This window comes from Muscardinus avellanarius (assembly GCF_963383645.1).
Source record: "Muscardinus avellanarius genome assembly, chromosome: 16".
Taxonomy (NCBI): Eukaryota; Metazoa; Chordata; class Mammalia; order Rodentia; family Gliridae; genus Muscardinus; species Muscardinus avellanarius.
In genome coordinates, this window is record NC_137802.1 from 57,825,913 (window position 1) to 57,852,333 (window position 26,421).

The 26,421-nt window shown below is 37.5% G+C and overlaps 1 protein-coding gene across 3 annotated transcripts in view; it reads left to right on the forward strand.

Annotated features, from left to right (window-relative positions):
• TANC2 (tetratricopeptide repeat, ankyrin repeat and coiled-coil containing 2) overlaps nt 1-26,421 on the forward strand; it is a gene marked incomplete at both ends in the record, with an annotated part of 361,064 nt that overhangs the window by 132,358 nt on the left and 202,285 nt on the right. Inside the window, one exon of one of the 3 annotated variants that reach the window (XM_080712438.1) lies at nt 20,160-20,270. The exons of the other annotated variants lie outside the window; for them this stretch is intronic. Within the exon in view, the coding sequence (XP_080568564.1) occupies nt 20,160-20,270 (111 nt within the window). The remainder of the gene's footprint in view (nt 1-20,159; nt 20,271-26,421) is intronic. 3 annotated transcript variants of the gene reach the window in all.

Consider the following 26,421-nt stretch of genomic DNA (forward strand, 5'->3'; position numbering starts at 1 on the left):
CCAAGCTCTGGGATTACAAGTGTGTGCCACCACGCCCGGCGAGTTCTTTATATTCTGACCATCATTTCTTCTGCTCTTAATTATTGAGTATTCAAGTTCATATTCCTTGTCTTCAATTTTTTTTTCTTTTTTGTGGTACTGGGGATAGAACCCAGGAGCATTCTACCTCCGAGGTACACCCCCCAGCCTATTTTTTATTTTTTGAAACAGGGTTTCACTGAGTTGCAAAGGGCCTCACTAAGTAGGAGCTGAGGCTGTCCTTGAACCACGATCCTCCTGACTCAGCCTCCCAAATTCTGGGATTACAAGCATGCGCCACTATGTCCAGCTTGTCTTAAAATTTGAAATTAAACTGGGTGTGGTGGAGCATGCTTGTAATCCCAGCATTTGGGAGGCTGAGACCAGCGGATCACGGTTCGCGGACAGCATCAGCTACTTAGTGAGGTTCTTTGCAACACAGTGACACCTGGTTTCAGAATAAAGAATAAAAAATAGAGTAGGGGGTGTAGCTCAGAGGTCAAATGCCCCTGAGTTCCCATCCCCCAAACCTGCAAAAAAAATTTGAAATTATGTCTTCTATATGATCTAATCTATTGATGAGACTTTCAATTGAATTTTTTATCTGACATATTGAGTCTTTCATATCCAGGATTTCTGTTTGATTCTTTTATTTTTTTTATCTCTTTATTAAAACACTCGTTTTTGTTGGTTTGTTTTTGTGGTACCAGGGATGGAACCCAGGGGCATGCTGCCTCCAGTCTAAACCCCTAGCCCTATTTTTTAGATTTTTTTTGGAAACAGGCTTTTACTGAGTCGCAAAGGGGCTGAGGCTGTCCACAAACCATGCTATCCTCTGGTCTCTGCCTCCTGAATGCTGTGATTACAAGACTGCACCACCATGCCCAGTCTGAAACACTCTTTTGTTTGTTTGTTTTTATTTTTTATTTTTGGTGGTACTGGGGTTCCTGGAAGCCCTTCTCCCTCCGGGCTACACTCCTACGGGCTACACTCCCAGACCTATTTTATACTTTTTTTATGTGGAAACACATAAGCCAGCGCGGCCCTCCTGTCTCCGCCTCCCAAGCACGGGGATTACAAGTGTGCGCCACCACGCCCGGCTGAAACACTCTTTTTTTTTTTTTTTTTTTTTTTTTTTTTAGTGGTACTGGGGTTCCTGGAAGCCCTTCTACCTCCGGGATACACTCCCACGGGCTACACTCCCAGACCTATTTTTCAACATTTTTATGTGGAAACAGGGTCTCTTAAAGCCAGCGAGGCTGGCTCCGAACCAGCGCGATCCTCCCGTCTCCGCCTCCCAAGCGCGGGGATTACAGGCGTGCGCCACCACACCCGGCCTGAAACACTCTTTTAATTTCTTTATTTTTTCCAGTTGACTCCTTAGAATTTATTTTAGTTTATTAATCATTTTTTATTAATCATTTTGAAGAAGATTGAAATCTCTAAATGACTTTTCCCATCACAGTGGAATGGAATAAAAATATTCTATAATCTTGTGTGTGGAATCTCGAAAATAAATTTAAGCATATAGAGATAGAAAATAAAAAAGTGGTTATCACAAGTGGTAGTCAGGGGGGAAGAAAATTGGTATATTAGATCAGTGGATACAAATAACAAGATATGTAGGATGAACAAATCTAGAGATTGTGAGTCTGCTTTTTGATCACTCTTCTTACTGCCATGCAATCAAGAAGAGTAAGACAAACAACACTTAATGCCTTTGTGTATTTAAGGAAAGCCACAATAAAGATCATTGCTTCTGCCTCTAAGTCAGAGCCTTTCCAAGCAGAATTCTAGCCCTCTTTTTTTCTCTAGCTAGCTTTCTTTTTTCATGATTTACTTTCAATCAGAGAAGGTATCTCAGCTCTTTATACCAGTTTTTCCTCAGGAATTAATCACCTATTAGTCCTCCTCTCTTTTCTCTCCCAACCAGATGATAGCCCAGGTTTTAGGGAAATTTAAAAGCACCATGTCCTCTTGCAAAGACTGGTAATCTCTGACAAATATTTTAAGTTCAGGAAAATGTGATTATTTGCCCAGGGTTAGAATTGTGTTCTTTGCTGTAAGTTACCTATAATAAGAATAGTAGCAACTATACATTCCAAAAACAAGCCAGAAATTACTGGCTTTCACACTTATTTATCTGTTTATCTTTTATTAAACCTAGGGACATTCTTCTTCTGAGTTACATCCCCCAGCCCTATTTTATGTTGAAACAGGATCTCACTGAGTTGCAGAGGGCCTTGTTAAGTTACTGATGCTGGCTGCGAACCTGCAACCCTCCTGTCTCTTCCTCTGCATCCACTTAATCTTTAAAACATAGCTATAGATAATTGGAATAGCTATCATCCAAACATTTATCATTTTCAGGTGCTAGAGCATTCAAAATCCTCTCTACCATTGCTTACTGAAGATTAAACCCAGGGGTGTCCTACTTCTTAGCTACACTCTCAGCCCTGTTTTATTTTTTACTTTGAAACAGGATCTCACTAAGTTTCTGAGGAGCTCACTAGATTGCTCTGGTTGACTTGAACCTGTATCCTCCTGTCTCAGCCTCCCAAATTCTGGGATTACAAGTGTAAACTACCAGGCCCAGCTTCTACCAACTATTTTGAAATGTATAATTTCAACCATAGTTATTCTTTTAACCAGTTCTTACAGAATTTTATATTAGTACTGGTACATTGTTCTCTATATGCAAATTCTAGTACTTTCTGCAACCATATTGATTGGTTAGGATCTTTTCAGTTTACTCCCCTTCAAGATTTTGAAAAAGAAAAAAAGTGGGTTAAATAACCTTCAAAAATTCTTATCTCACTGCTTTATTTGTTAATCCTACACCTTTTGGGTTTCTGTTGAAGAAATCAGTTTGGAATTTTCAATAAATGATGGTTGACTATATATAAACATCATTATAGCCATGTCTGTTTCTCTCTCAATTCTTAGAAGTATGTAAAACTTTTTTCACCTCCTCTCCAACATACTGTACTTTTCCCTGTCAAAAATGAGGACAGTTTGTACTAGCACTCTTGTTGTAGTATGTATTCCACTAAAAAAAATCTTTATTAATTAAATACCAGTTATTTGTTTCAGAGCATTATAAGCAAATTTATGTATTGCTTGCTTGTCGTATCTACCAATATGTCTGTAATTATTTTTTTGTGTGGAACAGCATATTCATGAAAATAGAACTTATGTGGGAAGAGCATACTTATTCTTCTTACGTTACTTTGAATGCAGCTTAGAATCAAGAGTTTTCTTTGACATTAGTCACTAAAGGATGAAAGACATACCTTAAAAAATATATAAATAAATAAAAGCTAGTTAAGTCATTTAACAAGTAGCAATACTTGCTTTGTGCCTGACAATATTTTAAGTACTACTAAAGATACAGAGATATGTAAAACAGACAAAAGCTCTGGTTTTGTTGAGATACGGCCCGGATAATAAACATATAAAAATGCAAATTCAAACATCATGAGAGGTTTTTTCCTACTCTGATGAAGTAATCAGGACAGTACTTGTCCATGACTGGAAACAGTGTTTTCAGACATTGGTCCGGTGATAGCATGGTAATGTGACCCCCTAGAGAAAGGGTAGGTAGGGGCCCAGAACTAGGTAGATCTTGGCTGCTGCCCGAAAGGATATTGACTCTGAAAAATCCTAGCAGAAGATGACAGTCTTGCTGATCTGAGGAAACCAGAGGGCTGAGAAGAATACATATTATAGAGAATCTAGCAGGGAGCTTTGCGGCCTTAAGATAATGGTGTAACTACACTGTAGAGTCTTCTTACTGAGCACCCACATTGAGTGAAAAATGCTAGTCTGTCATATTAAGCCACTGTGATTTTAGGGTTGCTTGTTTTGTCTCTTGGCCTACCCTGACTAAATAGAAGGAGAAACACGTTTGTATTGTAACTGTGGCCATGTGTCTATTGGAGGGGAGCACGATATTTACAAATACATAGGGTAAACCTGAGCTGAAGTGACGAGGTCAGACAGTTTGTGTATCAGTTTATTAAGATGAAAATATTGCTTACTCCATTTGGGATCTGGTGTTGGCTCTTGTTCTAACTGGACTGTTGGACTATACACTGTAGGCTGTATAATATACATACATACATACATACATACATACATACTGGGGATTGAGCCAAGGGGCATTCTACCTCCAAGCTACACTCCTCAGCCCTAGTTCTTATTTTTATTTTAAAACAGGGTCTCTCTCGGTTGATAAGAGCCTCACTACATGCTGAGGCTATATTGAACCTGGGATCTTTCTGTTTCAGCCTCCCAAGTACTGGAATTACAGGCATGCACTTGCTCAGGCTATATACTTCTACACCCCTCCCTATTTCCTTGTCAATTTGTGTCCTTCTTTCCATCCTCTTTAATAAATTACTTTTCTTCTCTCTCTTTCTTCATTATTAGAGGAAATTTTTCAAGTTTTTCTAATGGTGACAAGTTTGTTTAGTAACCATATGGAACCTTTCATATATTTTTCAGTGGCAGTATAGCACAATTTAGAAACTTGAGTGTAAGAACTCACTAATTACTCTAAAGCTTTCAAGGAATAAAATAGTTTACACTCAGTTTAATGGAGTGCCTATATCTTTTCTGTTGACATATCACTTTCATCTAAGGATGCTGTATAACCTTGGGTGAAAATTCTTCAGAGATTATGTGCTGTTTGCATGTAAAACACACAGTTAAGTAGTCTCTGCTTCCTTTTTCCACACTTTTTACTTCTGACTCTACCATTTGTGGAGCTAATTGTAAGAGAAGACTGTTTTGGTTAACCAAATGCTTAGCTTGCTCAAATAACTTCCTATGTTCCTTAAGAGCTGGCAATTATAGCTATCCCTGTGCCTAGAAAGGAATGGAGACTAGAATATTGGTAGGCACCAGTAATGTCTATTACACTATATAATTGCACACTATTTACTGGCTTTTCTTTTCTTTTCTTTTCTTTTTGGTGGTACTGGGGTTCCTGGAAGCCCTTCTACCTCCGGGCTACACTCCCAGACCTATTTTTATACTTTTTTAAAATTTGGAAACAGGGTCTCTTAAGCCAGTGAGTCTGGCTTCGAACCTGCGCCATCCTCCTCTCTCCGCCTCCCAAGCGCGGAGATTACAAAGCGTTGGCATATTTACTGGCTTTTTAGTGCACTATTTAATGTCATTGTTTATATCCTAAAATGAGTCCCATACCTTGAGGAACAATATTATAAATAAAATACTATAACATTTGAATTCAAAATGCTTGGCTATGAGTCCATAATCTACTACTTCATTATTGTGACCTTTGATAAGAAGTCTTGTGATTCTGTTTTCTCATTTTCAAACAGGGCTAATGTATTCTTCATATAAAAATTTATGAAGGTTGCCGGGCGTGGTGGCACACGCTTGTTATCCCTGCGTTTGGGAGGTGGAGACAGGAGGATCACGCAGGTTCGAAGCCAGCTGTGCTGGCTTAAAAGACCCCGTTTCCACATAAAAAAGTATAAAATAGTAAAATAGGTCTGGGAATGTAGCCCGTGGTAGTGTAGCCGGAGGTAGAAGGGCTTCCAGGAACCCCAGTACCACCAAAAAAAAAAAAAAAAAAAAAAAAAAAAGGTTGAATGAGCTTGGTCAAAAATGTAAATAAAAATATAATATAAATTGTTATCCACATCTTGTTATTTTATTTGTTTTTGCATAGTAGTTTTGAAAGCAAGATAATTTTTTCTTAAAGCTTTATACCGAGTATTACAATCAGGTTCAAGAAAAAGTTTTTCATCACTAAGGGAAAAGACTATGATTAGCTCACAAACACAGTTATCCCTTTCCACTGTGGTTGTTTTTGCTGTTTTTCCCCCACTCTAGGGATTGAGCCCAGTGCCTCATGCTTGCTAAGAAAGCATTCTATCTTTGAGCTACATCTCTAGCCCTTTCACTGGTCTTCTAAAACAAAGTTTAAACACAGGCTTCTACTACTGGAATCTTTTTTGGGGGGGCAGCTCGGAATTGAATCTAGGGCCTTGGCAAGCGCTGAGCTACATCATCTTCCTCCCTTCCCTCTTTATCTTGAGATGGGATCTTGTTAATTTGTCCAAACTGATCTCACACTTGCAATTCCCCTGCCTCAGCTACATCCTGTCTGAAATACTTTTTTTTTTTGTACTGGTGATTTAACTCAGTGCATTCTATCTCTTAGCTACACCTCCAGCCCTTTTCAGTTTTTACATGGAAAAAAGGTTTCATTAAGTTGTTGAGGGTCTTGCTAAGTTGCTAAGGCTGGCCTTGAGCCTGAGATCCTCCTGTGTCAGCCTCCCAGTAACTGGGATAACAGGCATGACCCACCAAGCTCATCTCTGTTTGAAATACTCTTTAAGAAATGTTTTCTTGTATTTCATTCATCTTTGAAATGTCAAATAAGATCAGAGCAAAATTAAAATTATGTAGCTGTATATGACGGCACACTCACTATACCTCGCCCTTTTAAGTTTTTATTTTGAAAAAATGCCTTGCTAAATTGCTGAGGCAGGCCTTGAACCTGCAATCCTCCTGTCTCAGCCTCCCAAGTACTAGGATTACAGGAATGCACATTCACTCCCAGCTATAGTAATTCTTCTTATTTGATAGAATTCATCAGTGCTGCCAGTTAGAGCTGTGCTTTTCTTTATGGGAAGAAGTTTAATTATTAACTCAATTTATTTCTTGTCATAATCTATTCATATATTTTTATTACTTACCAGTTTTGATCAGATGTGTCTATCCAGGGTCTTGCTGGTATACCCCTGACTCCAGGGATTGGGACAGTTTTTGTTCCCATTCAGAGATGATTGCCTGCAGGAAGCTGGAATGGAAAAATAACTTATAATGAAGTTAGTTGAGAAAATGACAAGGTCTTTCTTTAAATCCTCCAGTTTATTGAAGCTCTATTATAGTTTTTTTGTTTTTGTTTTCTGGTTGGGTTTTATTTGTTGATATTTTTTAATGGACCCAGGGCCTAATTCATGCTAGGCTTTACTATTATTTATACCTTCATCTGTTTGAAATCAGGAAATGCAGGGACTCCAACTTCATTCTTTAAGACTATTTGACTATTTAGGGTTCCTTGAAATTTTGTATCTGTGAAAAATATTATTGAGATTTTCATAGGATCACTTTGAATCTACAGATCAATTTGGGTAGTTTTGCAATTTGAATAATGTTAAGTCTTTCAAGGGATGCTTTTCCACATACTGATGCCTTCTCTAATTTTATTAATTAATTAATTAATTTATTTATTTATTTATTTTGTGGTACTGGGGTTCCTGGAAGCCCTTCTACCTCCGGGCTACACTCCCAGACCTATTTATTATTTTTTAATTTGGAAACAGGGTCTCTGAAGCCAGCAAGGCTGGCTCCAAACCAGCGCGATCCTCTTGTCTCCGCCTCCCAAGTGCGGGGATTGCAAGCGTGCACCACCACGCCCGGTTCTAATTTCTTTCAGCAGTATTTTATAGTTTTCAGTATACAAGTCTACTTCCTTGGTAAACTTTATTCTACAGTATTTGTTGTTACTTTTCTTAGTTTTCCTCTCAAATTATTCATTGTTAGTGGATAAAAATGCAACTGATTTTTGTGCAGTGATTCTGTATTCTGCAACTTTGTTGAATTATTTATTAATTTTAGCAAGTTTTTTTCTGGAAATTTTAAGATATTCTACATATAAGATTATATTATATGCAAGCAGATCATTTTACTTCTTTCTTTCGAATATGGATACCTCATTTCTTTTTTTGCCTAAGGTAAAATTGTTTTATTCTCTTAATCATTACACTTAACAATTTATCTTTACATTATTATTATTATTATTATTATTATTATTATTATTATTATTATTCTTTTTTGGTGGTACTGGGGTTCCAGGAAGCCCTTCTACCTCCGGGCTACACTCCCAGACTTATTTTTACATTTTTATTTGGAAACAGGGTCTCCTAAGCCAGCACGCGCGGCTGGCTTCGAACCTGCGCGATCCTCCTGTCTCTGCCTCCCAAGCGTGGGGATTACAAGCATGCGCCACCACGCCTGGTACATTATTTTTAAAATATACTTTATGTCTCAAATACAACTTTGTAAAAATACTTTTTGGTACTGATAAAAAAAACTTAAGCCTGAGCCATCTCTGAAATAAAGTGATTTATTGAGCAATTACAAATGCTAGTCAGAGAACTTCCGGGAAGATGGCAACCGAGAAAAGCAGCGTTTACGAGTCCTGCTAACACTCAATCTCTGTTGCCACAAAATCAGCGCTTTTCATAGCCAGAAAACACCATCAGCAGAGAAATAAAAACTGTAAATACAAGGGACAGAGAAAAAGAAGGCTAGAAGAACAACCAGAGACCAGAAAAGAAACTAGTCCACACTGCAGTGGCAGAGTCGCGCTGGCGCCATCTTCCCTTGCAACACCAGGCTCCAGAGAAAAAAGGGGCTCAGAACGGAGATCAAAACCAGAAAAGAAATACACCAGCCTCACGGCCGAGGGTGCAGCATCAGCACCATATTGCCAGCAGTGGCGGCAAGTTTACTGCACCCACGACAGCTCCAGATTGGCTCACTCAACAAATCACCAGGCTCAAGAGAAGAAAGGTAAACAAGGAACTGAAGTAAGCAGCTGTGGATCATCTGGGTGTAATTCAGTTTTTCAGCACAAAGAAAGTCTAAAACTCCCAGTGGCCAAGCACAGCACACACTCCAAGGACTCAGAATGGAGCTCAAAACCAGAAAAGAAATACACCAGCCTCATGGCCAATGGTGTGGCAGCGGCACCATTATAGCTAGCGGCAGCAGCGAGTCCACCGGGTCTGTGACAGTTCCAGATCAGCACACTCAACAATCGTGAGTGAAATTGCAGCCCCTAAGGGAGAAATGCCAGTACTGTACCCCCAGGGACTTGTGCAGCTTTGATAATCTACCTGGGTCTACTATTTTGCAATCCAACCCAGTGAAGGAGTAGCAGTGGCAAAGATACCACACCCTAGTCACAGCTCCCCGTGGGAATACGCCCAGCCTGGCATCCCCATGGTCTCGCACAGCCTCAATTAACTCCCTGGGTCTGAGATTTTGCAATACAACACAGTAAAGCAGTAGTGGTGACTGAGATTACCATAAGCTCGAGATCCAAAGCACCCTAAGTGAAGTCATAGTGACCCAGGGAAAAACCAGAGAAGGCACAAACTTCTGAAATCATAGTAAAGAGGAATAACAATGGAGCAATGAACGTTCACAACCCCACAACATCAGAACCTGATAACAGAAATTCAGAGATCTCCAGAAGATCAAATCAGGAATATAACTGTAGAAATAATACAGGACCTTCGAAAAGAATTTAGAGAGAGTCTAAAATACAGGATTCAATCATTGAAGTAAAGGCCTCAATTCAAAGTATAAACAATCAATTAGACCACATGGAGAATATAATCTCACTCCTAGAAGATGATCACTCCAAAAACTAACGCATAGTTTCTAATTTAGAAAAGAAATCTGACAGCAGGAATTTGACATTGAAGAAATATGGGCTCATTTTAAGAAAGCTAACCTAAGAATAATTGGCATAGAGGAGGGAAAAGAAGGTGAAACCAAAGGGATCAATAATCTCTTCAAAGAGTAGTAGAAAATTTTCCAAACATAGAGCAAGAGGTCAATACACAGGTCCAGGAAACTTATAGAACTCCCTTTAGACAGAATCAGAGAAGAGGTTTCCCCACACCACATAATTGTCAAATGACCAATGTGGAAGCCAAGGAGAGAAACTTAAAGGCAACAAAAACAAAAGGCCAAGTGACATTTAGAAGCAAACCAATTAGGATTTTTTTTTTTTTTTTTTTTTTTTTTTTTTTTTTTTTTGGTGGTACTGAGAGTGGAACCCAGAGGCTTTCTACCTCCGGGCTATACTCCCAGACCTATTTTCTATTTTATTTTGAAGCAGGGTCTCACTAAGTTGCTGAGAGCCTCACTAAGTAGCCGAGGCTGGCTTCAAACCTGTGCGATCCTCCTGTCTCAGCCTCCCAAGCGCGGGGATTACAAGCGTGCGCCACCACGCCCGGCTTGAAGCAAACCAATTAGAATCACTCCAGACTTCCCATACCGAGTCATGAAAGCCAGAAGGGCTTAGAGTAACATATTACAAACTCTGAAAGAAAACATTTTCCAGCCAAAAATTTTCTACTCAGCAAAACGATCAAATTAGATAGGGAAATAAGCTTCCATGACAAACAGAAACTGGAGGAATTTATGTCTTCAAAACCAGCACTAGAAGCCGGGCGTGGTGGCACACGCTTGTAATCCCCACGCTTGGGAGGCGGAGACAGGAGGATCGCACAGGTTCGAAGCCAGCAGCGCGCGCTGGCTTAGGAGACCCTGTTTCTAAATAAAAATATTAAAAAAATAGGTCTGGGAGTGTAGCCCGGAGGTAGAAGGGCTTTCAGGAGCCCCAGTACCACCAAAACAAACAAACAAACAAACAACAACAAAAAAAAACAGCACTAGAGAAAATACTCAAGATTAACTATAAAGAAGAAATAGGTAATACACGCCAGAACCAAAGAAACAAGATTTTCCATTCAGCAAACAACTAAGTGAAGAATAAATAGTATCTCAAACAGAAATAAAATCTTAACATGTTAGGAATTAAAAATTATCTCTCAATAATCACACTGAATGTAAATGCCCTCAACTCCCCAATAAAAAGACAGAAAGTGGCAAAATGGATTAAAAACCAGAATCCATCTATCTGCTGCTTACAAGAACACACCTTACAAATAAAGGTAGGAACAAACTCAAGGTAAAGGGCTGGAGCATGGTAATCCATGCTAATGGAACTCGAAGGCAAACAGGAGTAGCAACTATGATATCAGACAAGTTAGACTTCAAACCCAAACTTATTAGAAGAGACAAAGAAGGTCATATTTTACTGGTAAAAGGAATAATCCAGCAAGAGGAAATAACAATAATCAACATCTATGCCCTAAACATAGGTGCAGCTATTTCATAAATCAAACTCTTTGTGACATGAAGTCACACATAAATCCCAATACAATAATACTGGGAGACTTCAACACACCTCTCACAACATTAGACTGATCTTCCAGACAAAAGGTCAGTAAAGATGCCTCAGAACTAAAGAACACCATAAATCAAATGGGCATGTTGGACACATATAAAAAATTTCACCCAACTACAGCAGAGTTTACATTTTTCTCAGCTGCTCACGGAACCTTCTCCAAAATAGATAACATCCTGGGACACAAAATGAGCATTAGCATTCAAAAAATTTTACATACTTCCTGTATCATTTCAGACTATAATGGAATGAAACTAGAAATCAAGTATAAGAAGACCCAGAGAAACAACATAAACATGTGGAGACTGAACACCACACTTCTGAATGAAGAATGGGTCATAGAAGATGTAAGAGGGGAAATCAAGAAATTTCTAGAAACAGATGAAAATAAAGATATAACATATCAAAACCTCTGGGATACTTTGAAGGCAGTATTAAGAGAAAAATTCATAGCACTGAGTGCTCACATAAGTAAAACAGAAAATCTTCAAATAAATAACCCTTGAAAAGCAGGAACAATTGAACCCCAAAGACAGTAGAAGACAGGAATTTATTAAAATTAGAGCAGAAATTAATGAAATAGAGAATAACAAAAAAAAGAAAATCAACAAAGCCAAAAGCTGGTTTCTTGAAAAAATTAAGATAGATAAACCACTAGCCAACCTAACTAAAAAAAAGAGAGAATCAACCCATATTATGAGGATAAGAGATGAAAAAGGAGACATTACCACTGACAGTGTAGAAATCCAGAGGATTATCAGAAACTACTCTGAAAAACTATACTCCAACAAAATGGGAAAATGGAGGAAATTGACAACTTTCTAGATAAATACAACCTTCCTAAACTGAGTCAAGAAGATATAGAACACTTAAACCAACCAATAACAATCAAAGAGATTGAAACAACAATAAAGAGCTTACCATCAAAGAAAAGCCCAGGACCAGATGGCTTTCCAAGTGAATTCTATAAACCTTTATAGAAGAACTACCACCAATACTTCTCAAACTATTTCGTGAAATAGAAAAAACCAGGACTCTCCCAAATACATTCTATGAAGCCAACATCACACTAATACCAAAACTGAATAAAGACAGTTCAAGGAAGGAAAACTACAGGCCTATATCTCTGATGAACTTGGATGCAAAACTATTAAACAAAATACTAGCAACACGCATTCAAAAGCACATCAAGAATATCATACAACATGATCAGGTAGGTAGGGTTCATCCCAGGGATGCAAGGCTGGTTCAACATACAAATATCAATCCATTTAATTCATCATATAAACAGAATCAAAGACAAAAATCACATGATCATTTCAATAGACACTGAAAATGCATTTGATAAAATCCAACATCCATTTATGATAAAAACACTGCAGAGAATTGGAATAGAAGGAACATGTCTCAACATCATTAAGGCAATCTACAATAAGCCCACCACCAACATCATATTAAATGTGGAAAAACTTCAAGAATTCCCCCTAAAAACAGGAACGAGACAAGGATGTCCATTATCACCACTTCTCTTCAATATAGTACTAGAGACTCTAGCCAGAGCAATAAGGCAAGAAAAGGAAATCAAAGGAGTACACATAGGGAAAGATTTGCAGATGACATGATAGTACATTTAGAAAACCCAACAAACAACCAAAAGGCATAGAGAACTGATCAGCAAATTCAGCAAAGTGTCTGGATATAAAATCAATCTTAAAAAATCAGAAGCTTTCCTGTACACCAACCATAGATCCACTGAAAAAGAAATTCAGAAAACACTTCCACTCAGGATCATTCACAAAAAAACAATCAAAAAAAAAAAACTTAGGAATAAACTTAACCAAGGAGGTAAAAGATCTCTACAAAGAAAATTGTAAAACATTGGAAAAAGAAATTGAAGAATATCTTAGAAGATGGAAAGATCTTCCATGTTCATGGCTTGGCAGAATAAATGTCATTAAAATGGCCATCCTCCCAAAAGTGATCTACAGATTCAACTCAGTGCCCATTAAACTACCAAGATCATTCCTCACAGACATAGAAAAATCAGTACTTAAATTTATTTGGAATAACAAAAAGCCCAAAGTAGCCAAAGTAGTTCTCAGCAACAAAAATCATGCAGGAGGAATCACAATACCTGACTTTAAACTATATTACAAAGCCATTGTAATAAAAACAGCATGGTACTGGCACAAAAATAGATACATAGACCAATGGAGCAGAATTGAAGACCCAGAAACAAGTCCACACACTTTCAGCCAATTGATTTTTGACAAAGGGACCAAAAACATACACTGGAAAAAAGATAGCCTGTTCAACAAATGGTGTTGGCAAAACTGGTTAACCATCTCCAGAAAATTGGAAATTAATCCCACTTTTCTCACCCTGCACAAGAGTCAATTCAAGATGGATTAAAGACTTGGAAATCAAACCAGAGACCTTGAAGCTCCTTGAAGAGGGCATAGGTCCAACACTGCAACACATAGGCATAGATAAGCACTTTATCAACAAGACCCCAGAGGCACAACAATTAAAAGGCAAATCAACATGTGGGATTACATGAAACTGAAGAGCTTCTGTTCAACAAAGGAAACTGTCAAGAACCTCAATTGAGAGCCAGCAGAATGGGAGAAGATTTTTGCCATCTATACCTCCAATAGAGGAATAATTTTGAAAATATACAGAGAACTCAAACAACTCAACACTAAGAAAACAAAGCATCCAATAACAAAATGGGCAATCAAACTAAATAGACACTTTACGAAAGAAGAAATTCAAATGGCCAATAAATGCATGAAAAAATGCTCAACATCATTGGCAATCAGAAAGATGCAAATCAAAACTACCCTGAGATTTCACCTAACTCCAACTAGAATGGAAATCATTCAAAACAGAAACAACAGAGGCTGGCGAGAATGTGGAGAAGTGGGAACTCTAAAACATTGTTGGTGGGATTGCAAATTAACCACTTTGGAAAACAGTATGGAGAATCCTCAGGAAAATGGGAACAAATCTACCATTTGATCCAGCAATACCACTTCTGGGTATCTACCCAAAAGAAAAGAAACCAAACTACCAAACTAATGCCATATGTATCTATGTTCATAGCTGCACAATTCACCATAGGCTAACTATGGAACCAGCCAAGATGTCCATCAACAGATGAATGGATTACAAAACTGGGATATGTATACAATGGAATTTTACTCAGCCACTAAAAAAAAAAAAAAAAAAAAACTCAATTACATCATTTACAGGGAAATGTATGGAATTCGAGGACATTATGCTAAGCGAGATTAGTCAGTCACAAAAAATAAGAAATTGGATGCTTTCCCTAATATGTGAAAGCTAAGGTGATATGGATCATAGGAGGAACTCTAGATGAAAAAGGAAATCCTATAGAGGAGCAAATAAGACAACCTAAATGAGGGGATGGAAGGGGGAAGAAGGAAATTCTCTAAAACACACAATGTACTTAAGCATATCAAAGTCAACCACTAAGCCAAGCAAGGGAAGGAGGGAAGGGGAGGGAAAGGGGTGGGAATTGGGTAGGGGTTAAATCGGTGATGTGTACATGTATGTACACATAAGGTTTTTACCCCAATATGATGTATGAATATAATACACCAAAAAAAAAATGCTAGTCAGAAAAGGGTCAAGCCCAGGTCCTGGGAAAGTTTCTATGGCTACTTATATGAGGGCTAGATAACTGTTAGAAATGTGTCCGCTAAGCTGAGCTGGTGGCACACACCTGTAATCCCAGCATTTGGGAGGCTGAGACAGGAGGATTGAGGTTCCCGGACAGCCTTAGCTACTTAGTGAGGTCCTTTGCAACTCAGTGAGACCTGTTTCAAAATAAAGAATAAAAAATAGGGTTGGGAGTGTAGCTCAGAGGTAGAATGCCCCTGGGTTCCATCCCCAGTACTAAAAAAAAAAAAAAAAGAAAAGAAAAGAAATGTGTCCACTAGACCTATAGCTATGTATGTTTTTATAATGAAAACTTGGAGAAGGAAGGTATAAGTTGTTTACATTAAACCTCCACTGGCTATAGATAAGAGAGGTGGGATATTGCAAGGCTGAGAAGGCTTTGGAATTGGAGGATGGTCCATAAGGACAAATACTTGTTGCTTCTACACTGGTTGGAGTCTGGAAAGTTTATATGTAAGCAGGGTTTGGTGTCTCTGTTTGTCAGCCATAATGGGAATTAAGTCAAAGTTTCAACATATATTAAAGAATATGAAGCAGCTTTTGTTGGTGTCACATGCAGCTGTGAATTGATTAACTTCCATTCTCTCTGACCCTCCCCCCTTCTTCTATTTTCTTTCCTTGTAAAGGACCCAACTCAGGTAATCTTTGGAATAATTAGTGAGTATAGATTATATTGAGCTTCAAAATAGGCCACAAATGATAAATACATTATAGCTTAGATTTCTGTCTGTTCTTTTCATCCTTCCTTCCTTCCTCCTCTTCTTTTTCTTTTCTTGTTTGCAGTACTGGGGCTTGAGCCTAGGGGCATTCTACCTCCTAACTATACCCCAGCCCTATTTTTTTATTCTTTATTTTGAAACAAGGTCTCATTATTTGAAGAGGGCCTAAGTAGCTGAGGCTGGCCATGAACCTGTGATCCTTCTGTCTCAGCCTCCCAAGTACTGGGATTACAAGCGTGTGTTACCATGCCCAACTCTCCGTTTTTATTTTTTTTACTTAATTTTATTGGTGCATACATACAACATAGTGAGATCCAAAGAAAATTTATAGATGCACATATCAATTTATGTGTTTCCCTCCATATCCCACTCTGCCCCCTTTCCATACATGTTAATGAGATCACGATAGTAATACTTTCATATATAAATGTAATATTATTTGATCTCTTTCCTTCTTTTTCTCTCTCCTTCTTCCCCTTCCCCACCTATCTCTTCCCACTATTCTACTGATCTTTCTTTCCTTTATCTGAAGCCCCTTTTCTTTTTTATTTCTCTCTAACATCCACATATGAGAGAAAACATGGCTTTTTTACTTTCAGAGACTGGCTAATCTAACTTAGCATAATGTTTTCCAGTTCCATCTATTTTTTTACACATGACATAATTTTGCACCTTTTTATGGTTAAAAAACATGAGAGTTATATTGCTAAAAGAATGGTTTTTAAAAATCCAAACTTTTCTTACACACAATACTTTCAGAAATGAAGCATTGATTGTATTTGGAACTTTTTTCTTCAGAAAGTCCTCTTCATGATCAGCTATAAATGTGCTTTTTATAGATTCTCTAATTCAGTGTTCACAGACATCAGATGTAACTGCAGAGCTTGCTGCACACAGATTTCTGCACCCTCTAGTGTTTCTGGTTCAGATGATCTGACCCAATAATTTTCATTTCTAGTATATTCCCAGATGATACTATGTTGTCGGTATAGGCACCATATTTGGAGAACCAATGGTCTGAAGTATACCATTTTAACTTTATTTCTTTACCCACATATTTGTTTTTGTGTAACCTGGACCATTTTGATTTGAATATTTTACTACATTCTAAAGTATAATATATATTTGCTTTCTCATTTTACTCATCTCAATTAAAAAATAATTGGTGGGGGTATATTCATTTCGAGTCACCTCTCCATGCCATTTTGGCATGGGGCTGTATTTCTGTTTTCTGTATTTCTATCTTTCTAATAAACTTCTTTAAATCTTCAAAAAAATAATTGGTGGTATCATTATTCTCATTCTCCTCTGGCATCTTAGACTAACTCTTTGTGTTAACTTCATTTCTGACTGCCCATCCATCCCCCCCCCCTCATCAGACTTTCCTGATCATGTTGAATCTGTGATGACAGTGATGGTGTCAGCAAAGCAGTAATGTTTTGTGTTAGGCATTGTACTGAAGATTTCTCTTGGATTAGTGTAATTGTCACAGCCCATTTATGATGTAGGTACTATTAGTAATCCAAAATTGCTCATGAAGAAAAGTTTCACCCAGAAAGGTTCTTACAACTAAGAAAAGTGGAAGAAATGGTAATCTCACTTGGACCTTGTAGTTTCAAAACTTAGACCCATAATTCCTGCACTATCAAATTCCTCACTAGTATGCTAGCATGTTGCACACTGCCTCTCCAGTCCATATCTTGAAACCACTCACCTATTCTTATTTTCCATAGCCCTCATTGCTCCATGCCTTAGTAAACTTACAGGTGAGCTGTGTTACCATGTCTAAACACTGTGGTAAGTATTTTACATGCTTGAAATTACTTAAGCCTCATAACAATCGTAGGGCTTTGTGGGGGGAAAAAGGAGATTTAGTAAAATCTAAGTAACTTGCCCAGTTTCTTATGACTAAGTGCTAGAGGCAAGACCTAGATCTTTCAAATCATTATTCCTCTCCTCTTTATGCATCTTATTTGCATCCATCCTTTCAACCTCTTCCAGATTCCCAAATTCAAGTTTTTTACAGCCTAATAATGTTCCCAATGTCAGATCAGATCACTTTTCAGAGAATAGTTTTCTGTTATCACTTATATCACAATAAAATACCTGGTTTTAATTTTAGTTTCTTTTTACCTATCTCATTCAACTATGTTTTCTTAACTGATAAATCCTTTTGATATAGAATTCTTTTTACCCATCTGAATTATATTATATATTATTTTTTACAGTGAAGTCTAAAATGCTGTGCCCCATCTTCTCCCTTGCTCTTTTATGTTCTCTACCAAGCAGAATCATGACTACTGGACAACCTTTCGTATCTGTGATAGTACCTCCTGTGTTTGATTTATTGACTTAAAAATAACACTAGCTATCTATAAATTGGATCAGCACACCATTCCTGTCTGCTTTATAATGTAATTTAACTTGATTATCAGATATGCAAAGTAGTACCCTATGGATGAAGTAGAGATGATGATAAAAGAAAGAATTAAATATCCTCTAAGCTATAAAAATACCCTCAGTTGGAATTCCCTGAGATGGGAAAATAAAGAAGTCATTATGGAATTGGGCTTCACAGATCTAAAACAGCTCTCTTTGCTAGAAAACTATATATTTTAGTAAGAGGTATAATTTTTTCTCTGACATAATATACTCAACTTCTGATTAGTATTATAGAGTCCACATTCTCTTCATAGTCTTTAGTGATTTCTCTTTTTCTGTAGGATCTTCGAGACCCTGATCTTTCTCCTTGCCTCCATCTCATAATTCTTGTACACTCCTCATACCTCCCTCAGGTTCTCCTGCTATCCTCTGTTTCTTTCCATTTCTACCCTAAGGTATTGGTTTCTGTCTGTCTTATTGCCCCACATTTTTATTATGAAAATTGTTAACAAAATTTTTAGATATGAAGAATCCCTTGATCAGTGACCAGTGCTGTCATTGTAAGAACTCAGCAGGTATAATAGCTATTCAGATGCCATGGGAAGACTTTAATAAAACTCTAGTGAAGAACTTAAGAGCTTTGAGAATAAAATTATAATCATCTTTCCTTTAGAAGGCAGTATTAAGTAAATAAAATGTTTCATTATTTCTAATCAGTTGGAGATAATATAATGAAAGAGATATTGGCTACTAGTAGCCTGCACATAAATCTCTCTAGATCTTCATTTATGATAGTAATTTGAAGAAACAGGCTCAAGTATTATTATACTCATAAAGGGGAATTCTAACCATTGTAATGACAAAGTTTTATAAGAGTTCTTATCAAGTCTTTTAGGAAAAACAGAATTCTCTGCAGGTCAGTAATAGATGAGGATTTTGAAGAATGTGCAGAAACTTTTGAAAAAGAAAAAAGTAATGTTAAGCCGGGCGTGGTGGCGCACGCTTGTAATCCCTGCACTTGGGAGGTGGAGACAGGAGGATCGCGCAGGTTTGAAGCAAGCCACGCTGGCTTAGGAGACCCTGTTTCCAAATTTTAAAAAAATATATAAAATAGGTCTGGGAGTATAGCCTGGAGGTAGAAGGACTTCCAGGAACCCCAGTACCACAAAAAAAGTAATGTTATCTTAAACATTCACAGTTCTTAGATTCCTGTAGTTATAACACTGATATATAATGCATACACATCAATTTCAGAATCAGTTGATATTTTTGTGCCAGTGCTATAATGAGCAGTTTTACTCTATTGAAGTTCATTTAGTAGAACTTAGCTTGAAAGTACCAAAGCCATTTTCATAATTTTATCTTTTAAAATATTTAACTGATTATTCAAATATATATTATTAGTGCATCTTAATTCCTTTAAAATAAGTAAATGAAATTTACACGTGCCTTCAATAATTAATTTTTAAAATTTATACATTAATTTTCCTCATTAATAATGAATGAATTCTATAACATGGAATAATACTGCTCCATAGATTTTATGATTAAATTTGGAACTGAATCACATCTCTTTAACATTGGTGTCAAAATGGCATGGCCTAGTCAGTACTTCAGTCTACTAGCAGTTTTTATTTTTTATATTAGTAGCTGAACAGACAGGTGATTGATTTCCTGTTAAACTACATAGATTAGGCCAGATGGCTTGTCACACTAAGTATTAGAATAGTTATTTATGGATCAATAAAACTTTTTTATTACAGTTATTATAAAAGAACTTTAAGACTTAGTCCTCTATTTTCCTTAGTTAATATTTGCACTTAATGATACAGTCATCCAAGAAAAGAGAGTTCTTTGCTTTATAAAAAGAGAGAAAAATAGCAAAAGGTAATAAGATATTCACAAGGTATGCTCATAGTTTTGAATATTAGATTTTAGCTTTTCCCATTTTTGAAGTAACTTTTTAACAAGACTATCTCCTCTATGAAGAATGCAGTTAATTTTTTTTCTGGCACACACACAAAAAATAGGTAACCTGATCCGAGTCTGACAGAGTGTGTCGTTCACTTAAGTGCTTCCATCTGTTGCCTGCTGTTCCCCTTACTCATGACCCCTCTATTTTTCTCTCTTTCCCTTTCTCTTTCCCTCTGTCCCTCTTTCCTTTTTCTCTCTCCCTTTCTTTCTATTTTCCTCTCTCTCCTCCCTCTTCTCTCCCTCTCTCTTTCTATCTCTCTTTTTGTCCCTAGCCCCTCTGAGGAAGGCAAAGTTTGTTGAGAGCCCACGAATTCCAGAATCCGAGCTTGGCTCCCCAACCCTCACTTCAGCTCAGAGACTGGACGTGGATGCATACTGCCCTGGTAAGCATGCATGCAAGCTGTCTGCTTTAAAAGAGGGAGGATTGGATCAGGCCCATCCAGCAGAGCAGTGTTTTACATATAATACTCATAAAAACATGTTATCTCTTTTGCAACTGATCTTATATTCTCCTTAAAGAACATAGCTTTTACTGAACATCCTGTTTTGTTTTTTGATAGAATAATGAAAATAAGTCTTGAGAACAATCTGAAAGAAAATAATTTTGGCAGGTAGTCGTCAGGGTTATTCTTGTGATCTGAAATAATTGAAAAAATTTTGTCATGGCCATGAACAAATAGGAATGCTAAAGATTTGAATAAGAATGATCATTCAATACTGGACCTTTTGCATATGACCTGTTATGCCTATTTCCTGTGGGCATTCTGGATAGTTATAGAAAATACTTGGATGTTGGAAACAGTAAGCTTGAATTAGAAAAGAAATAAATTCCTGAGCTGTACTCTTTTTGCATACTCAGTTTTAGAAACACCTCTTCTTGTGAATGGCCTGTAAACACATGTGGGACTTCACTAAAACCCTTCTTGTGTGGGAGCCAAAGTGAGACCGACTCATTATCAATGCTTCGATTCTTTCAGACTTAGATGTGTTGCCTGGCAACATCCTTTTTACACTTTCTCTAACGTCTACAGAACTGTGTCAGAAATGTTCACAGTTTTGGTTGAGTATACAGATTAGAACATTAGTAAAAGGCCATAGAAGACTTAGTTTTACATCTTTTGTTTATTCCTGTTCATTAAAATTGATGTTAAAACAGCATGAATGCAGCCACCTCATAGTTAGAGCATTAGGGGTCAGCCGAGTAAAATGATGCTAAGTTCTAGGGAACATATCAATAGTTCTGATCTGAATTGTCAGGGTAATATATCTCTGAAGCCAAATAGGACAGATCAAAACAAAAACAAGAAATGGGAGAAAATTTGAGCCAACACAAATAAAATAAAGGATATTTGACTTTTTAAAATCAATTTTGGGGACTTCACTCTAAGGATGTTGAACCTTGGATTTTAGCCACTGTTAGAGATGACTGTTCTTTTCTAAATCAATTACAGTTATGCATTAGGAACCAGCTTTTCTATTTCCAAAAGGAACAAAAGCTCTTTAAGTGGCGCTATAGTACATTTCACATGTTTTAAAATAGGATCATACTTCTTAGATAATGGAATATTGGGCTTTTTTGCATTTCCTTGTTCAAATTTTGCTGTTATAATGTAAAATAAATAAATGCACTAATTCCCTGTTGCTTTTTCCTAAGCTTTTTTCTTTTTTCCTTCTTTCCTTCCGTCCTCCCTCCCTCCCCTTCTTCCTCCCCTCTCTTCCTCCCTCTCCCTTGGGGTGCTAGGTATACCCAGGGCCTATGCATGCTAGACATGTATTCTACCACTAAACTATACTCTCAGCCCCACTAAGGCCTTTTACTTTTAGATTAACAAATAAGAATGACTGTTAGGAGAGCCTCACTTTTCCCTCTTATTTCTCATATGACACCCTTCATCTAATCTAGCCATTGTCACAAAGCAAAATAGCTTCTCTTTGTTGGAATGTCTGTGCTGAGTCACTGTGGACAATTTAATCAATGTAATTATTTATGCATATTTTCCACAATCATAAATCCTTTACTGATTTAGAATTGAATGAAACTAAACCTCAATTAGGATATTTAGAAAGCCAGAAAGAAGCTAAAATATGATGCCCAAATGCTAATTACTATGTTATGGTGTCTTTTCTTATCCAAAACAAAATTAAAACACAGACACTTCAGAGTGATTTGTTCTTTTATAATAAAGGCATTTGGACCCTCTGAAACAGTTTATGCTGTGATAAAGAGTGGTAACTTGAGATTTTAACCTGTTGTGTCTACATAGTATCAAAAAATAATAAACTAGTTAATTAATTCATGTACTCATAAAACAAACTGTTGGGAGTTTAGATGCACCAAAGTAGGGTGCTTTGGCATGCTAATAATTTGAACTAAAGAAGCTTGGAAGATTTCAGAAGCAACCTCAGAACCAAGGTCTCTCTGATCTTCTACCCTTCTTTGTTTCCCTCGCTCTCCCCCAAAGCAGGGCCTTTTTAGAGGTTTTCTTATCAGTGTAAAGATCGATTCTTCGAAAAAGAAACTTGATTGTCATGAGTTCCATCCCAGGCAATCTCCTCAATAAGGGAATATTAACTAAAGGTCTACACCAAGCCTAAACAGACTTTGTCAAAGGCTGTCACTTCTTCTGAGGGCCGGTTCATCTTTCCCCACAGCTCATTTAACTCTCCTCTAACTTGCCCACATCCTCTCTTCACTTTCCTTTTTGAAGAGTGTGTATTTTTGCATCTTGCTGGGTATTTGGGTACTCACTTTGCTTTCCTGTGGTGCCCCTGTGGATGTAACTTGAATGTGTTTTTTTCTATCTAACTGTCCTGTTGACAGTTTATTTTATGGACTCAATTATTGAACCTTCAGAGAGTAACTTTTTTTTGAACTTTTTGAACTTTTTTTGTTAAGATATACTAACAACACAGTGAACATTATTGTGTATACATACATAACAATGCAATTTAAACTAGTATGCTGATAGTTTTTTGTCCATTTATTTTGCACATTATTACCTAAAAATTTAGGAAATGATATTTTATAGAGGTGGCAACCATAAACTAACGGTTAAAGCAGTGGCCCTCAAATTTTATCATATTTCAGAATTACCAGGAGTACTTGTCCAAATGCAGATTGCTAGGCCCACCAAATTTCTGATTCAGTAAGTAGATAGGTCTGAGGTGGGTGAAAATTTCTATTTCTAAAGAATTCTCAGATTAAATGTAAGCTGCTAGTTGAGGCCCCATACTTTGAGAACCAACTAGGTTAAAAGGCTACTATAGCCGGGTGTGGTGTCGCATGCTTGTAATCCCCGCGCTTGGAAGGCTGAGACAGGAGGATCGCACAGGTTCGAAGCCAGCCTCAGCTACTTAGGCTCTCAGCAACTTAGTGAGATCCTGTTTCCAAATAAAATATGATATATTTTATATTACATTTTATAGGTCTGGGAGTATAGCCCAGAGGTAGAAAGCCCCTGGGTCCACCCCCAGTGCCACACAAAAGGCTACTGTGGACAGTTTACAATGATAACAGTAAACAAGGATGGGAATTGGTGGGGTTCATTCTATACTGTTGATTTCTGGTAGTAATTTGCAAGGTTGTTTCTGTATTATCTAAACTTTGTTCCTATATTTTAGGCTGTAAAAATAAAGTTCTTGCATCTGAGACATAGACATTATATTTTTCTTAGTTTCTTCATCTGTACCTAACATCTTTGTACTTGCCTAACTTTTCTACATAATCCCATATGTGAAAGGAAATTGTGAATCCAACCAGAGCAAGTCATTGATGCTTTAGTCTACAAAGTAAAGGGAAAGCTGCTTGGAAATATGACTATTGATCCAGAATATTTTATTTGTCTAATAGAGTGCGTCAGTATACATAGCATTAGATTCTAGAATATCTATTTTAAGTTTCACTATTTATTAAAACTGTTGTGCAGCCGGGCGTGGTGGCACATACTTGTAATCCCCACACTTGGGAGGTGGAGACAGGAGGATCGCACAGGTTTGAAGCCAGCCGCGCTGGCTTAAGAGACCCTGTTTCCAAATAAAAATATAAAATAGGTCTGGGAGTTTAGCCCGGAATTATAAGGGTTTCCAGGAACCCCAGTACCACCAAAAAAACAAAAACAAAAAAACAAAAAACTGTTGTGCGCCAAAAATATGGAGAAATATAAGTAAACAATATGCTTTGGTTCTGCAAGTGCAACCATGACGATGACTGATAATGTTAACATAACTAAACTCCCAGAGTGGGAAGGGACTCATGTTAAATAATTGCCTTAGAGTGGGCAAACTAAGACCTAGAGAATTTAAATACCCTCCGATCTTAGAGTCATTAACAGGGTTTATTGCAAAATATTTGAAGTGGAAACAGTATAGTCCAGAAATATATTGCTCTTTAAACATCCCTTATTATCCTTAGATTAAAAGGTAGAAGATTTAGCTTGTTTGTATTAGGCAGTCTATAATCTTTTTTTTTTTTTTTTGCGGGTTTTGGGGATGGAACCCAGGGGCATTCGACCTCCGAGCTACACCCCCTGCCCTATTTGTATTCTTTATTTTGAAACTGGGTCTCACTGAGTTGCAGAGGGCCTCACTAAGTAGCTGAGGCTGTCCGCAAACTGCGATCCTCCTGTCTCAGCCTCCCAAATGCTGGGATTATAAGCATGCACCACCACGCCCGGCTTTATAATCTATTTTTATGAAACAAGACAATCAATAAACAGTTCCCAAAGTAAGAGAATAGATTCTTCCTACACTTCATAACTTTTCTGCCCATAATTTTAGCTGTGTGATTTCAAGCAAGTCTCTTAACTTTTCTAAGCCTATTTCCTCATCTATAAAAATGGAAATAACCTTAAATTAGATCAATACATATAAAGCACTCAGCTGAATGGTTGGCTCATAGTAAATGCCCATAATCCTGAGGTATAACACACAATCTTAAAGTGTTTTGTTATTATTTGCAATACTAATGATTGAACACAGCCTTTACACATGCTAGGCAAACACTCTACCTCCAAGCTACACTATACTCTCAGCCCTTCTAAAAGTGTTCTCTAAATTTTAGGGAAGAAATATTTTAAAATTTAGTGTGATTTTTTAGTTAAATATCTTATTGTGTGTTTCAATTCTAATTTTTCCCTTGCTAGTCTTGTGATCTAGGACATGTTCTATAACTTCTCCATGACTCAGTTTTCTATTTACAGCAGCATTACATATAGCCTGATATTTCTTTTTTTTTTTTTCTTTTTTTGTGGTACTGGGGTTCCTGGAAACCCTTCTACCTCCAGGCTACACTCCCAGACTTATTTTTATACTTTTTAAAATTTGGGAACAGGGTCTCTTAAACCAGCACGGCTGGCTTGGAACCTGCGCGATCCTCCTGTCTCCACCTCCCAAGCACGGGGATGACAAGCGTGTGCCACCACGCCCGGCAAGCCTGATATTTCTGAAATTTTATAAATTAGGTTTATATAGATACATAAACATGCATTCATAGGAAAAATATCTAGAAGATACTCCAGATTTTAATATTGCTTGCTTATGAGAGAGAAGCCTGGGATCTTTAGGAAGTCAGGGTATGATTTGTGAGGTAATGCTCATGTTAGCACAACTTATATTTGCTTGACAGGATTGGAGGTAGGTTTTTTTTTTTTTTTTTGGTGGTACTGGGGTTCCTGGAAGCCCTTCTACCTCTGGGCTACACTCCCAGACCTATTTTTACACTTTTATTTGGAAACAGGGTCTCCTAAGCCAGCGCGCGCAGCTGGCTTCGAACCTGCGCGATCCTCCTGTCTCTGCCTCCCAAGTGCGGGGATTACAAGCGTGCGCCACCACGCCCGGCTTTTTAAAATTTTTTTAATAATCAAATGGCATTAAAGGATGATGTTACTCTTTCTTTGTATTTTAGTTTTTAATTGTTTATGTTACGCATTGTAATAAAACATTTCAAGGATAGAAGTGCACTTAGACACTGATGGCTGGCCAAGTTGACGGTTTTATAGGCTTTATGACTACATGTGCAAGGTTAAGGTCTAAACTGGTCTTCTGAAAATAGACCTTTATCCACATCAGATGCTTTCCAAAGAATTTGGGATTAATCTTTTTATATGAATCCTTATAAGCCACTTTTAAAATGGCTGTGTCTTTTAGAGGATACTAAAAGGTGACAAAGTTAGGATGTGTGTGTGTGTGTGTGTGTGTGTGTGTGTGTGTGTGTGTGTGTGTGTGTGTTGCAGGTCTGGGGATGGAACCCAGGGGCATTCGACCTCTGAGCTACACCCCCTGCCCTATTTTTTATTCTTTATGTTGAAACAGGGTCTCATTAAGTCGTGGAGGGCCTAAGTAGCTGAGGCTGTCTGTGAACTGTGATCCTCCAGTCTCAGCCTCCTGAATGCTGGGATTACAAGCATGCGCCACCACATCTGGGAAGGATGTTTTTAAATCTAAATAGGATAAGAGAGCTTACTAATAGTTATTTGGTATATATTTGTGTACACACACACACACACACACACACACACACACACACACATTACATTT